This window comes from Marmota monax, unplaced genomic scaffold (assembly GCF_021218885.2).
Source record: "Marmota monax isolate L192 unplaced genomic scaffold, Marmota_monax_Labrador192_F-V1.1 WCK01_AAM20220418_F8-fsc00075, whole genome shotgun sequence".
NCBI classification, from domain to species: domain Eukaryota; kingdom Metazoa; phylum Chordata; class Mammalia; order Rodentia; family Sciuridae; genus Marmota; species Marmota monax.
In genome coordinates, this window is record NW_026694772.1 from 4,189,975 (window position 1) to 4,206,379 (window position 16,405).

The following is a 16,405-nucleotide window of genomic DNA, read 5'->3' on the forward strand; positions in this document are numbered from 1 at the left end:
TAAATGATCAGATTCCTGATCTGTGTTTACTCAGAAATTCTGATTCAATAGATTTGTGGTAGGATCTAGGGACCTTGTTATTTATTTCTGTTTTTCAAACTAGCAACTCAATGATTTCTAATATAATTATACATCTGACCATAATTTAAGAAATGATGGATAGTAGTTTTCAAACTTTTTCTTTTCCTTTGTCTTACTGGGGACTGAACCCAGTGTCACTTTGCCACTAAGCTACATCTTCAGTCCTTTTTGAGACAGGGTCTTGCTATCTTGCTTAGGGCCTATGTTTCTGAGGCTGGCCTTGAACTTGCAATATTCCTTCCTCAGCCTCTTGAGGCACAGGGCTTCCAGGTGTGTACCACCATGCCTAGCTCAAACTTTTTTGGTCACATTTTCATTAAATGATCTTAGAAAAACCCTTTATTCATAAATTCTCTTATTATCTTTTAATATACATAGGATCTATAAAAATAACAAAAAAATTAAAAATAAAGTTAACCTCTGTCTTTTGTAAGTTTAAAGAAATGTATATACTATTAGTAGGAAGAAAACATTGTATACTAAATAAAATAAAGTAGAATGAGAATTCACACAATAGAATAAATATTTCATGGTATCATTTGATGAAAGAGACTTAAACTTATTTGTTTGGATAATGCACATCAAATATGAATGAAAACAAGTAAAATTTATCCCTGCATTTGATCAAACACATCTTTAAAAAATGATAGCCCTATAAAACATTCCAATTATGTTAAGTGATTTAAAATTGCTACTGTATATTGCTTTGGTTCTTTTCAATGAAAAATATATCAACTTGGTTTAAGCTTTAAACTTAGAAATTACTCTAAGACAAGCATAAGGGGAAAATCTTGGATTTCAAAGTCCTTGATTTTTTTCAAACTCAATTTCAGACTATCCCTTTGTTTGGCATATAGGTCCTTTGTACACCATGTGCCATTGCATCATACTACAATTGGGAAGGCAGAGAAGTGAGCCTTTCTTCTCTAAAAGGGAAAAAGTGCTATTGTGAGATATTAGAAATTTTAGGCAGGCATTAACATGAGAGCTGAATTTCTGGAGATGAATTTCCTTCAAACTACTCTGGTGGTACATCCCTTGGGAATTCTTTGGCTGCAGGAAAAGTACTCAGATTTTAGCTGGAAGAGCTCAGCCTTTGAGGATGAGCATATACAGCAAGTGGGCTAGTTCAGCCCATTAGCTCATCTGAAGGCACACTGAACTTTTCTTTCCTAAATATCACAGCACAAAGGCTCTTTTCAAGAACAGATTTCCATCTATAGGAATCTATTCTAGTCTATCTTAATTCTAGTTTGGCTTACTTCACTGCTATACTCCCAGTGTGTAGGACAGTGAATGGTATAGAAGAGATGTTTAATAGTATACTTGAATGAATTAAACAGACAAAATATAAAAATAATTTCTAGCCATTGGAATCACATTAATTTAGATATAACTAATTCCAAAGCTTTCATAGAAATATAAAAATATTCTTGTTTTATTGTAAATTAATGTAAATTATTTACCACTTCACCATTTATGGAACTTATTTATAGATTCAAGACCAGAAAGATAGCTTAAACTTCAGGTATTTAGGGTAAATGGGGTAGACATTTGTTGTCAGGATACTGTGATAGTTCTTCAAATAAAATAGCCATTGGAAATCAAGTGATAATTGAATAAATGCCTTAAACATTTAGAGCAAATAGAGGAAGATCTGAATTATTTAAAAAATAAATCAATTACAAAAAATATAAATTTTTTTGAGTTACATTCATTAAGGAATCAGGACATCCAGTTTTATTTTGAATACTTCTAATCATTAGCTGTGAGTTTTTAGTAAGCTACTAATTAACCTTTCTAGACCTGTTTTGTTGTTGTTAATGTATAAAATGAGGCCATTTCTAAAATCCATTCCATCTGAGTCAAGGCTAAATAAAAGCTATCCAGAAGAGTTTCTATTTTAATGAATATCCAAGAATGGCTTGAAACAACCTTTCAAAATAATGGCTAAGATCCACATGTAGCTATTTAAAATAAAATAGCATTAAAACATTCAGCTCTTCAGTTGCACTAGGACCATGTAGGAAATTTGGAAATGGAAACCACATGCTGAGAATGGAAAAACATAAGTCTTGGAACCTGGGCCATGGAATAACCTAAAACTGTCATAAAAATACAGGAATGCCTATATTATAACTATAAGAGAATAAACTATCTTGCTTTGACCATTTTTCTGAAATATGAAGTCTAACTAATCCAATGTGATGTGATGTTGCTTTCAAATGATGCTTTTTTTTTTTTTTTTTTTGGTTTTAGGAAAATGCCTTACTTTGAAATCATTTGACCAGATTTCAAACATTACTCATTCACTCCATAACCTTGACTCTTTCTTTTCTGGGACTGTCATTTATGACCCTCATGGATAAAATGGATAGTTTCAGATCTGTAATTGTGAGGTATAATGAAATCAGTTAAATTCTTATTCAATGACCTATTTCAAGTTTTTATTTTATAACCTCAGATTCTATATCATGTAGTAGTTACTAAATGGAGGCCTGCCTGAAAGCCAGAAATTTCACTATAAAACCAGCATAAATCTAGGCCAGAGCAAACTGATAAGAAACACCATAGTGATTCTTCAACTATTTTTTTAAAGAAGGTGAACATAAGGAGGTTGTGTGTATGCTAATTATAACTCAGATAACTACTTCCTGGGCAATGAGAAATTTCCTGGAAACCAAAACTAGAGATATTTGAAAGAGCAGGGATTTTGCCAGCTATTTTTTCTTCAGAAATGTTGGTGAGATAATTCTACAATTGCTTGTGACTGTGACATGGATATGAGCAGAGGGAATAGCTATTAAGGACAGGAGGCTGGGGGAAGGGGTAGTGGTATTGATTATATTAACATTCCTTTACCATATCAAAAACTGTTAAATAAGGAAGGCTATGGAGTTTAAGAAAATGGAAAGTTGTTTAAGTGCATGCATTAATCATTCAACATATACTAGTAGAGTGCTTATCAAGCACCAAGCAAACACAGGATATTGAGTCATCTCCATATATGTGGAGGGATACTTTTAGGCTATTAAAAAAGTTACTAACTTTCCCTCAATATTTGTCAATATTTCTTTCTCAGGGTAGCAGATGCTTTTGGTATTACACCTATAATTTCTTCACCAACTGTTGTCCTCTTCCTGCAGCTGCTGGGGGTGTTGGCTGGTCAAGGCTAGCACCTTTATCATTTTCTGAAGAATCACCTTAGCATGACAAAAGCCACCTGGTTAGAGATGCCTGCCAAGTACCAGCCCACATCCCTTGCTTCAAGGCAGGATAAATCCTGTGATGCACTTTATACTCCAGAACTCCCTGTGGGATTAGGCTGAGACTGGAGTTTTGAAAACATATATTTGCCTAGCTCCTTCCTCTGCAGGTTTCTCCTAGCAACACCCCCTCAATAGATCACTTGCATAAGAATTCCTCTTGGGCTTAGCTTTTGGGGAAATCAATTTAAGATACTTAGTAATTGTAGCATTTATATCAAGCACATGGGTAACTAATAATAAAAGCCTCATATATAAACCACTATTGCAGCTTGGCTTAATTATATGAACAAGTTCTTGCCTATAAAATGTAAGCAGAAACAATGCGAGAAACCTCTGGGACTTGTTCTGAAATATAAGAAGGATCATGTTTTTTGTTCCTTTCATTCTGTATCTTACAGCTTAAAATAGTATGGATCTGATAGAGTTTTGACTTGGAAATAACAATGAGAACCATAGTCTAGAGGGAGCAGGATACGAAATATAGAAGAAACCTGAGGCCTAGACAATTAGGTAGCCAACATATCAGCTCTGAAATTCTTACAGATTGTCTTTCCCCTGAGAAACAAAATTCTTTCTTTAAGCCATTGATATTTATAACATTCTTATATTCAATAACCTGTTCCCAAACTGTAACAATTGATTGAAAGATTCTTGTCTGTTTACATATATGTGTAAACAGAAATGCAAACATGAAAAGTTTCATCTCTGCCCTTAAGAAACTACTGGTCTAATGAAGAGAGTAACAAGTAGACAAAGAAACTAGATAGGACCTCATACCCCTTCATTTATTCATTCAAATGCTGCATGGGAAAGCAATGATGGGGTAACTGTATTTAAGTGTTTTTTAGTGTGATAGGGTAAAGTCTAAGTAATTTTATTGCTTAAGACCCTGAGGTTTGTGGTGAAAACATTTAGGTTTGTATGGAAAAGCATTAAGATGTTCTAGCTATCTCACAACAACATCTAAACAAGGTCAAAATATATCCAAGCGAATATAATCAGTGATGCATTTTTTCCTTCCAAAACTATTATTGAATTTTTTTCTTTGCCATTACTATCATTAATATTCTAACCATAGTCCTCATTGCTTAATATCTCTACTAAATCTCCATGCTTACTTTTTTATGTTCCAGTTTCACTAAACATTCATAAATTGCTGCAAGATACTTTAATAATCCTTTGAACCATCACATACAAAACAAAAACAATATCCCCATTTTGTTACTTTATCAGGAATAGATTGTGGCATTTTCCTTGTCAATAACAACAGAAACTACTATTGTTGATTTAACTATTTGCATTTTGCAAGGCATTTTCTAGATGAGGAGTCAGAAAACTATGGCCCAGAGCCCAAATCCACCCCCTCACCTATTTTTTCTAAATAAAGTTTTATTGGAACACAGCCATAGCCATTCATTTATGTATTGTGTATGGATGCTATCTCATTATAACAGCAGAATTGAATGGTTGCAACAGCGATTGTATGGCCTGCAAATTCTAAAATTTTTACCACCTGGTGGTTTTCAGAAAAATTTGAAAGCCTATGTTCTGGATCATTACTTAATTTGTCATGTCCTCATGAAAACTTTGTAACAGAGAAATCTGTCCTAATTATACTTTTGCTAGCCATGAGTTCTGTTCAACCACAGGTCTTACATGAGCTCTTTTAAGAATAATCACTCCGTCTATTGTATGTTTTACATTCATTGAGCTTATTTTCTTATTTATTTTACTTGATAACCACATACAAAATTAGTGTTAGAAAGAGGCTTGGATAATCTTAGCTGCTTCATCTTCAACTTTTTTACTCCTCTAAAATTTTGCTGATCAGTAACTATTCCTTTAATAGGACTATTAATATTTTTACTCACTTATTGCATCAACACTAGCAGTTAACTTTTTTGAATAGATTTTTACAAGTAAATACAATAATTGCAGTAAAAAACTATAGTCACTAACATAGTCTCACTGCATTATAACTGACCTGCTCACCTGACTGATATATTTGCAAATTAAAATTTTCCTCATCTTGCTGAGTTGTAGCTAAGTGGCACAGTGCTTGCTTAGCATGCATAGGCCCTGGGTCTGATCTTCAATATTGCAAAATTGAATGAATAAATAAATAAGATAAAAATCAAATAAAATTTCCCTAATCCTAACTACCATTTATATCACATCATACACATTGAATAACATTTGTGAAATATGAAAAACTATGTATTTTATTCATGATTGAAAAAGGCACATAGTGATGTATTTTACCTAAAATGCAAAAAAAGAAATCTCAGAATTAACCTTTATTTACATATTATGTTACAACTGTATCATCTTTTTTCAGTAGTCTATCTACTCCATAATAATTTGAGGTTTTGTGCAGGAAATATATAATTCCATATTTGCAATGAACATGCCATTATTGATTTCAAAGAATTCTCAAAGATTTCTCTATGAGGGATATTAGACTAAACTTTTCTTCATCCAGTGACCTAGGATGCTACCGTATTTCAGTTCATCAGAATTCATTTCATCTTCTTAGTACAGAAATTAAGCTGTTATGCTGAACACATGTACTACTTGAATGGTTAAAAAAATCAGTATATCCAATAGGCAATTTAGATAGGATCAGGTTTTTACTTCTGTCAATTGGGTTTGCTGTTTTTGAAATGAAAATATTCAGAAAAATAGCAATTTAGCTAATTATGGTCCTATTTAGAAATAGTTTGATCCTTTAGAGAGTGGCTTCATGTCTTAGATGTGACAAAAAGGCAAAACAGTCTCTGCTCTAGGTTGATCTAACACTTTACTGCCATGTTCAAGCATTATCAATAATGAAACTGGAAAACCTATTGAAGACTATTATGGCAAGAAAGATTATCTTCTGCAAAAAATATAGAGAAAGAGTATTTAATTTACAGTTCTATAATGTTAATATTCCAACCATAAAGACTCTACACCCAGACTGAAAATCTTACTTTAAAGACTTCCACTTGTATATGGCTTTTTAAAAGGGCTAGCTTATATAGGTTTAATTGCATTTTTTATAACCTATAAATTAAAGCTGATGTTCTCAAGGGTATACTCTGATTTCAATTATGAAAGATAGTTTAATAATTAGAGAACCAGGATTGTGAAATTACATTAGGTCCTTGGAACACATATGCATAAGATCATTAAAATTTCTGGTAGGATATAAAACATTTATATGGACATTGATTGCCCTGAAAAAATTATGAAGACCCTTTTGTGTGTATATATTTTAGACTTTATAAAATGATACTGACATTATACATCCTTTGATCCAAAAATTATTTGGTTTTTAAAAATCACAAAAATAAAAAAATATTGAAATTATTTTCTATCATACAGACTAAAATAAATAAGTTGTTATACTACATTTATAGTAGTTACTCATTGCAGTCTATTAGATCTAACATTTTATTACTTTCTATTGTTACTTGCTGATAATGAAGGTATATTTTGAAAAAAAAAAGGGAAACTATCTTTTGGAATACCAAAAAGCATGATTCAGAATAAGTAGTCCATAACTAGTTTTAGTTTCCAATGGGTTTTGTAAGAAAAACAATTATATCATTTTCTCAGGAAAATGATAAAATTATACAATTTTTTCAATTCTGTTTATAGTCATTTTTTTCTAAAAGGTATTCTAAAGAATGTCAATTCTAATTACTCATTATTTCATTTTATAAATATTGAGAGCCTTTTGTGACAAACAGCTCAAATTGATTCTGAGGGGTAAAAATGTCAGTGGAAATGTGTTTGGGATACAACACATTCTCTATGATACAGCAAAGGTAGCTAAGATGGTCTACTAGGCAAAGCCTAATACTATCTAGGAAAAAGTTGTGTAGAATTATTGGTACTTTTTCCTCTAGCAACACCAAACTTGAACACCAAGTTACAGAGGAATTTACCTTTAAAATATGTTAGGTTGCAGTTTCTTCTTAATAGACTGGTTAAAAATTTAATACATAAAAGCCTCATAGCAGAGTGCCTACAGGAATTTTATTACCTTATACTAAAATGGACAGATAAAGTTCAATTTTAAATATGATCTCTAGGTCCTTAACCTTCCATAGAAAGAGAGAAGCTATAACCAGGAACCACTTCTAATAGGCAGAATTACGCTCTTAACAAGATATGGGTGAAGTGTGCCCAGCTGAACTTAAGAATTGCTATGGGCCAGTGACTGCCCTGTAATTCTCATATCCCATCCTCAATTGCAAATGGGACTATTTAGTTTAGTAATGCTATTCCTGTATTACCATTGTATACTGGGACTGTGAGAGACAGATACTCTGTTTTCTTAGTTCAGTTTTGAATGAACAGGAGTCATTCCTAATCAGTTGCAATCAGGAAACTAAGTGTGAAGAATTTGATTTCCACCCAGAAATGACTTAGATAGTTATATTGTGGACTCCTAAGCTGACCTTGGTGACATAGTAAAATAAGACTTTGTGATGTCTTAGGAATGGGATGAATGTACTTTGCATGTGTAATGGCATGGATTACTAGGGACAAATAGACAAAGTTTATTTGACTTTTACTTTGGTGGCATTACCAATGGGCCAAACTTCACAGAATATAAGTCCTTGTAAGACTCTTCCCAAGTTATCTTTAATTTGACTCATGGAACATTACTAAGCATAGGAGAGAGACCCAAAGAGTTCAAAGAGACAGAAACAGGCTGAGCCAACCCTGCATCCCAGTAGATTCCAGCCAATGTGGCTACGGACAACATCAGTAGAAAAATTATCCAGCTGAGTACAATCTACATTGCAGATTCTGTGAAAATAAACGGTTTTGTGTTAATCCTTAAATTTTCCTATGTTTTCTATCTCCAATTGATCACTGAGATAATCATCTTTGGAGCAATTTGAGAAAGGTAGAAAATAAACAAACTGGATTTGCTTTAGCAAATAAATATATATTATTAGGGTAGGCAAAGAAAAAAATGAATTTCAGATGAAGGAACAAAATGTGAAAATTTGTGCATTAATCTACAAAGAGCAGGCAGGACTGTGAGAATTTTCATGTCATTTCTCAAGTCCTGAGATCCCTAGAAAGTCCTTTTTTCCATTTTTTTTTTTTTTTTTTTTGGTACCAGGGATTGAACTCAGGGGCACTTGACCACTGAGCAACATTCCCAGGCCTATTTTGTATTTTATTTAGAGACAGGGCCTCAATTTGGCTGAGACTGGCTTTGAACTTGCAATCCTCCTGCCTAAGCTTCCAAAGCCACTGGGAGTACAGGCCCTCACTTTTGATTTGTGGTGTTATATCCAGGATTTTTAGTTGTAGGAGGAGAACTTGGAGGCAATTTTCTATTCCATCTTGGCAGATACTAATGTATTCTAAACTATATTCAAAGTATCTATCTCAATTTATTGTACACTTATTTTCTCTTATGTGAACTGCTTGAGTAGAAAAACTTAGAAATCTTTATAATACTAACATTAACATAGTACTTATCAGTGCTTATCACAGAATTATCAGTAGATGTTTGTTAAATGGATGAATAAATAAATGGATTTCACTGAGTATTTTTTGATAGATGCACTGCACTTTCAATGAGAAAAAAAGATTTCCTTGATCTCAAAAAGAAACTCATGACTTGGGCAAGGAACAAGATACTAGACACAACACATTATAGATGCAATTTGAAAAAAATGGTTTAGATATTGCTAACTTAAATCCAAACATCTCTCATACCTCTATATACTAAAAATGTTCATGTTGAAATGAAAATTAAAAAGATAATACCATTTATCAATACTCCAATGAAATTAATTTTTAGGTATAAATTTCAAAATATGTGTATAGGATTTGTATGCTGATAATTACAAATACTAATGAAAGAAATCAAAGAAAACTCCTACAGAAATGAAGAGTTATACTATGTTCATAGATTCAGAGACTCAAGATGATAAAGATGTCAGATCTTCTTGAATTGATCTATAGGTTTCATACAATTGCTATTGAAATTCCTGGAAAGTAGAGATGGGAATGTAGCTTAGTGCTAGAGCACTTGCCTAGATGAGCATGGCACTAGGATGGATCCCCAGAACCACAAAACAAGAAAAAAAAAAGAAATTCCAGTGAGGTTTGTGTGATTATAAATAAGATTATGATGAAATTTATAAAGAAAACAAGCAGCCCACAATAGTTAACTAGCTATAGTAGCTTTGCAAAGAAAAACAAAGAGGACTCACTTCACTTGATATTTAAGCCTACCATACAGATACACAAATCAAGTACCATAGTATTGGCAGATGGATGGATATATAAGTATAGAATAAAGAATGAAGAAATCAACACATAAACCTGCACAGTGGATTTTGAAAAATAAGTGCAAAAGCAATTCAACAGAAGAAGCATAGTCTTGTTCAACAAATGGTGTTGAAGCAACTTCCTGTCCATGGAAAACAACTAAAACTTGACTTAAGTAAATCTCATAGCTTATACAAATACTAACTCAGAAAGGGCTTACCAACTTAAATGTAAAGTATAAAGCAAAACATATTTTGACATATCTTCTACTTTAATAATTAAGCATTGAAAATAAGAAAAAAATCATTATGGCCAAGAGCTAGACAAAGAATTCTTATATGTCATACCAAAAGCATGATTTTTAAGTAGAAAAATTCATAATTTGAATCTCATTGAAATTAAGAATATTTGCTTTACAAAAGAACATAAGATGAAGAAAACATAAATTACATTCTTGCAGAAAATATTTGTAAATCACTAATCCAAAAAAGGGAATTGTATCCAGACATACAAAACTACTTAAAACCATAATAAAGAAGATACAAAAATTCAATTATAAAATTAACAAATACATGGGCAGAAATATTACTGAAGAGGAATGAGATGGCAAATAGCACATAGAAAAGCTTGCCATCCTTAGTCATTAGAGAAATGCAAATTAAAATCCAATAATATACCAGGATAAGCCTATGAGAATGGCTAAAATTAAATACAATGACAACACCAAATACTGCAAGTATGTGGAGAAACTGTACTATTGTTAGTAGGGATGTAAAATGGTACAGTGACATTGGAAAATAGTTTTGCAGTGTTTTATAACTAAAAATGCAGCTACCTTACAATTCATATTTACTCTTGAATATTTATCCTAGAACAATGTAAACTTATTTTTACCCCATATTCTTGTGTGAATGTTCATAGAAGTTTTATTTTTAATAGCCCCAAACTGGAAACAACCCAGATGCCATTCAGTGGGTACTTGTATGTGCACTAGCATGCCCTTATCAAGGAAAAGTCTTCAGCAATAAAAAGGATAAAATATACTTACACACAATATTTTGTATGGCTTGCAAGGGAATTATGCTGAATGAAAAAATCTAATTCCAAAATGTGTATATTGTATGATTTCATTTATACTGCAATTTACAAAATTATAAATAGGAAGATTGCATTAGTAGTGGCCAGTGATTTAGAATTGGGTAGAGAGAATTATAACTATAAAATGACAACAGGAGAATCGCATGAAGTGGTGCTATTGTCTTATATCTTGAGAGAATTGAGTCAATATCCTGATTATGATAGTGTACTACTGTTTTGCAAAATGTTACCATTGAGCAAATTTTGGTAAAGGATATGTGGATCTTTCTATATTATTTCTTGCAACTGAATATGATTCTGCAATTATCTCAAGAACTACATTTTAATTAAAATGCTGTGTCAAATGATTTACCATGGCTTGGAGCCTTGGCATATGCCTATAATCCCAGTGATTTGGGAGGCTAAAGAAAGAAGATCTCAAGTTCAAGGCCTACCTCAGCAATTTAGCAAGACTCTCGGAATTTGGCAAGACCCTTCAAAATAAAAAGGACTGGGAACAGAGAGTAGTTGTAGAACACCCATAGATTTCATCCCTAGTATCCTCCAAAACAACAACAACAACAACAAAACAAATTTAAAAATGTGTTAACATTTTTGGTGGCACTGGGGTACTTGTATGTGCAATAGCTAACTCTGCATATAAAACTGCTAATAGGGCATGACTCTGAAAATATGATTCAAAAATTAAGAGGTGAAAAATATAGGGAAATTTATTTTTTTGTAAAATAAAGTTGTTTCTATAGATGACAATACAAAAAAACCCAAAATATTACACGGCTTTTTCATTTGCTTTTTCATGAAACAAAGTAAGGTAAAAATTCAAGGAGAAAATATTTTAAAAGCCATTTACCATGGAATAAAGAATCACCTAACATTATTCTTTCAAAATAAAGGTAAGGGGGCAGAAAAACTTTTGTTCATTATAATGATAGTTATCTGAACTATTTCCATTATTAGCAACATTTATGTGTGTATGTTTAGGTATAAATGCAAATTATCTATACATAAAAGGCTTGTTAAGCCATTTAATTGATAAGTTACTGCACAGAACAACAATAGTATCTTTGAATAGAAGCTAATATGTTCAACTTCTGAAATTCTTTGAAGTGGATTATTTAAATAATAATAATAATAATAATAATAATAATAATAATAGTGATTATTTCTGGCCTAGTAGCTAGCAATGTGCTAAAATGTCAATGCCCTTGGACTTCCCTCACATCAACACCAAGGCTTGCTATTTCAACTGCTGTTTATAAAGATTTGGAGTATCTCTTTTCAATTTGGAAGACATAGGAAGCTCATTAGCTTCAAATCCATTGGCATACTTGAATTTTTTTAAAAATTAATTTGTTTGTTCTAATTTGTTGTACATGACATCAGAAGGCATTTTGATTCATAGTACACAAATGAGGCACAACTTTTCACTTCTCTGGTTGTACACAAAGTAGAGTGGCAAGTTTCTTTTTCTTTTTAGTATATTACTTTCTCATGGATGCCATTTGACACACATTAAACTTTCAGCCTTTGTCTTTTAGTTTCACCTTCCATTTAAATGTAGAAACATGAAAATATGACAAACGTCATTGTTTTGGAAACTTCAGCCCTTCATTCATTCTTATAAATACACATAATTCTGGGGCATTTCAATGAGGTTTCTTGGAGCATTGAATCTAACCATATATTTAAACACATAAAAGAAATGCAATTCAGATTACTAATGTGCTACATTATTTTTCCATCAACAGTAAATAATGAAATGAAGTGTTAGACTCTGGAAATTCAACTCAATACTAATCTCAAATAAGGACACACATTTGCCTATCTTGAAGAATTACCTCCACACGTGCAAAATTAATCATAGATAACAACTTTAAAAAATAATCAGCAGATAAGAAATTAAAATCAAGTGACTTGGTATAGTGAGAACAGCTGGTTCAATCAGTACTCTTTAACTGTAATAGCATGACATTATTTATCAATGCCCCCACAGAACCTCTATTCTATTAAGAATTATGTTTGAACATATAATAATTGGTAGATCCCAAGATAAAGAACAAGTGTTGCCCAAGGAACAACTCATTTGTTATTTTAAAAATCCAGTGGAAATTTATCTCAAATACAACTATTTATAATCCAATACATTTTCCAACATTAACTCTAATGTATGTTATCAGTGTTTAAAGATACATTTATGTCTAAATTTTATAACTTTGACCTAGTTTAACGTCTTAAGACATTGGAAGCCACAGCTCAGCATGAAGATAATTGTTATAGGTGACTGTGATAAGGAAATATGGTCCTTATAAGTAGGAATGGGAGGAGCCAATCATAATTTCAGAAGTAGAAGTTGAATTTTTATTTGAAAAAAAGAAATACTAGGTGCTTCAGAAGTCTCAGCATGGCTAAGTCAGTCTCTCCAAGTCAAGAATCAACTTGTCTCAGAGTTTTCTTTATTTATTTGAATAAGATGAAATATAGAAAGCCAAATAAATAGATTTAAACACACCTTCCATATGCCTATATCTAGCTTTCTAATGTTCTAATAGTATAATGACATTCATGATCACTCATGCAGGCTATGATTCATAATCCATGAAGGGCTAAATGCTTAAACTGAGATTTTTTAACTGCTAATGTGTTACATGGATACTGTTTCAATGCATTATCATTAAACAAACTGCATATGTTTCTTCCGCAAGCTGACAAAGATGTGAAGATGTGTGATGAGTTTTCTTGGGGATAATGGCACAGACTTTGTTATTAACTTTGGTATTGGCCCTGAGAGACTCAGAAAAAAATTTTGGGTATTGATCTAGCAATTTTAGTTAACAAAACAATACAGAACACAATTTTTGTATTCCCTAACTTGGCAATGCTGTCTTCCTCTTCCTGTGCTCATACACACATTACCTAAATCATCTTTGCAGATGTGTGTGAACCAGAGGTATCTCTGCTCTATCTGTCTGTGAAGGGCAATAACAAAATGTTACAACCCATTTAGCAATAAACTATGCATCCTTTCTGCAAGTCTTTGCTTACATTTTATTTCCAACATTTTACCTCCTGTATAAATTTTATTTCATAGTCTTTAGTAATTTCTGGCAACATAAGTAGATACCCAGATGGCATCTCTTTTCTCCATAAGCTAGAAATAATGTCTCAATATAAATTCCAATCCCATCTTTTTTATGATTTAGCTTCTAAATTTTAGAAAGCAGCAACACAAGCAAATATTGAGACAATACCTTTAGCTGAAAGATATAGCAACAGATTTTAAGTATGAGGATGTAGCATGTGATTTCATTGATACAACGGTAATGGAATTAAAACAATACCTGATGACACAGGCGTAAAGACCACTGTCCTGCAGCAATGTTGGTCGGAACCAAATGGAGTCTTCTTCCTTGCTCATTCTACTTCCATCAAAAGCAATTGGCTCTTCAAAGTCTCCAGGACCAGAGCTTTTGTACCACATCAAACTGAGTCCAGCACTTTGGGCAAGGGAGTAATTTGCTCTGATATAACCATAAAAAAGTGCGCATTTGATTCGAACAGGCTCTCCCACCAAAACTTGGTATTTCTTGATGTCGACAGACCAATCCGTGCATCCATCAGCTACAGTAAAAAGAGAGAGACAAAAAACATTAGATAAAAAATTAAGCAATGAGTTCATTCATTCATTCATTTAACAAATGTCTAATAAACATCTACATATATGCAGATTTACTCAAGACAAAGAAAATGTAACAGGGAAGAAAACTCAGAAGGAGCATGAAAAGTAGTTTACCCTGCTAGTAAACAATGTATTCTTTACTTAGTCTGCTCCTGCTGGTACTTATTTTTACTTTATAACAGTAGGTTCATTAGTATTTATTATCCCTCAGTTCTTAATATACTTCTTTGCCTGCTCTGTGAAAATAGATTTGGACCCTAAAAATATTTCCTTTGCTAGCAGGTATTCAAGCTTTGTCAGTAGAGGGTGCTGGAGAGACACTACAGGAGGAAAGGGTTTTGCTTCCTAGTCCCAGCATGCTTGCTTGACAGGCTCTTATAAGTGTGCAAGTCTTCTCCAGCAGCTGGCTCCTGCAGGCAGCAGCTTGACATTTTTTTTTTTTTTTAAGCAGAGTCTCAGGTAAGACAACTTCTCATGAACAGCTTTACCAAGAATATAATAGGGAGTGTCTGTGTGAACTTCCAGAGGGCAGGTTTCTAACAAGTTCTGATAGCACAGCACTTCAGTGACTTCTGCCATTCAGTTAATCATTATTTTACCTTTCTAATAACACTTGAAACTCTACTTATGAATAGAAGTATTGGAACTTTTCTTTGGGTGGTCTGTCTCATCCCTAGGGATTATAGCAGTTACTCTTCTACTCCTTCATGTTATTTTTTGCTATGATCTGAATGTGACCTCAATTCATAATTTGAAAAACTAACAACCAATGTGATGGTGTTTGAAGATTAGACCACTGGGAGGTAATTAGAGTAAGATGAGGTCATGAAGCTGTGGCTTTTCTAATAGGATTAGAGCCCTTATAAGAAGAGACTTGGGAAATTGTCCCTTGTGCTCACAAGACAAAGAAAGAATGTAGTCATCTGCAAGCCAGGAAGAGAGTCATCACCAGAAACCAACTATCTGGCTTTTTGATTAAGAGCTTTCCAACTATCAGAACTAGGAGTAATAAATTTCTGTTTATCGAAGCCATTTAGTCTATGATATTTTGATATGGCAACATAAACAGAATAATACATATTTCTTTCATACTAGCCATTCCTTTCATTACTCTAATCTGTTGTTGCATTTAATACTTATTTATAAAATATTTATCTTACAAATTACTATGCAGATTTTTCTTGCTGATATGACTCTGACTGATAAAATCAGGAATGAAGATCTTATAGCTAACAAAATAGCAAGAAATAAAATAGAGTTGTTATCAAGACAATAAATTAGGCATCACTCAAAATATGTGAATGATGAACAAAAGGCAAAGACCAAGAATTAAAGGACCTCTAACAGCAGTAACAAGCAGTGTTCAACTCCACAAATGAAAAAGTAGTCAACCCAAATGCTGTGAGAACAGGATGAACAACTTAAAATTCAAGAGAAGGAAAAATGATCGAAATGAAAAGAAGTATGTACATTAGAACAAAGAAGACAAATAACAAGACACTGAATTAATTATTAATTTAAAAATAATTTGTACTATCTACTAACAACTTATATATTCACCAGTGAATTTACAAATTTTGATTTATGTTTCACATAAACATCCATTATGGTTTTGGAACTTGCTGCTCTCTTTGTCTGAAATCTTTTTTAAGTACCAGGGATTGAACCCAGGGGTACTTAGCCATTGAGACACATCACAGCCCTTTTTAATTGTTTTCTTGTGAGACAGGGTCCAGCTACTGGGGTTACAGGTGTGTATCACCATGCCTGGCTTGTCTGAAATGTTTTAAACCAATGAGTTGCATGGCTTCCTCTCCTCTTTCTATTTCCCTCTAAATATCACTTTGCAAAAGAGGCTTTTTCTGATTGTCCTGTATGAAATATTGCCTTACCATCCTGGTCACTTGATCTGGATTCTGGTTTAATATATTTCATAGGACTTAGTTTTATCCAACATTATATTGCATTACATTTTACATTCATTTGTTCCTTT

General features: G+C 32.7%; 1 protein-coding gene across 1 annotated transcript in view; it reads right to left on the reverse strand.

Annotated features, from left to right (window-relative positions):
* Il1rapl1 (interleukin 1 receptor accessory protein like 1) overlaps window positions 1-16,405 on the reverse strand; it is a 1,313,791-nt gene that overhangs the window by 613,438 nt on the left and 683,948 nt on the right. The window contains exon 3 of the mRNA XM_046425318.2: window positions 14,075-14,354. Within this exon, the coding sequence (XP_046281274.1) occupies window positions 14,075-14,354 (280 nt within the window). The remainder of the gene's footprint in view (window positions 1-14,074; window positions 14,355-16,405) is intronic.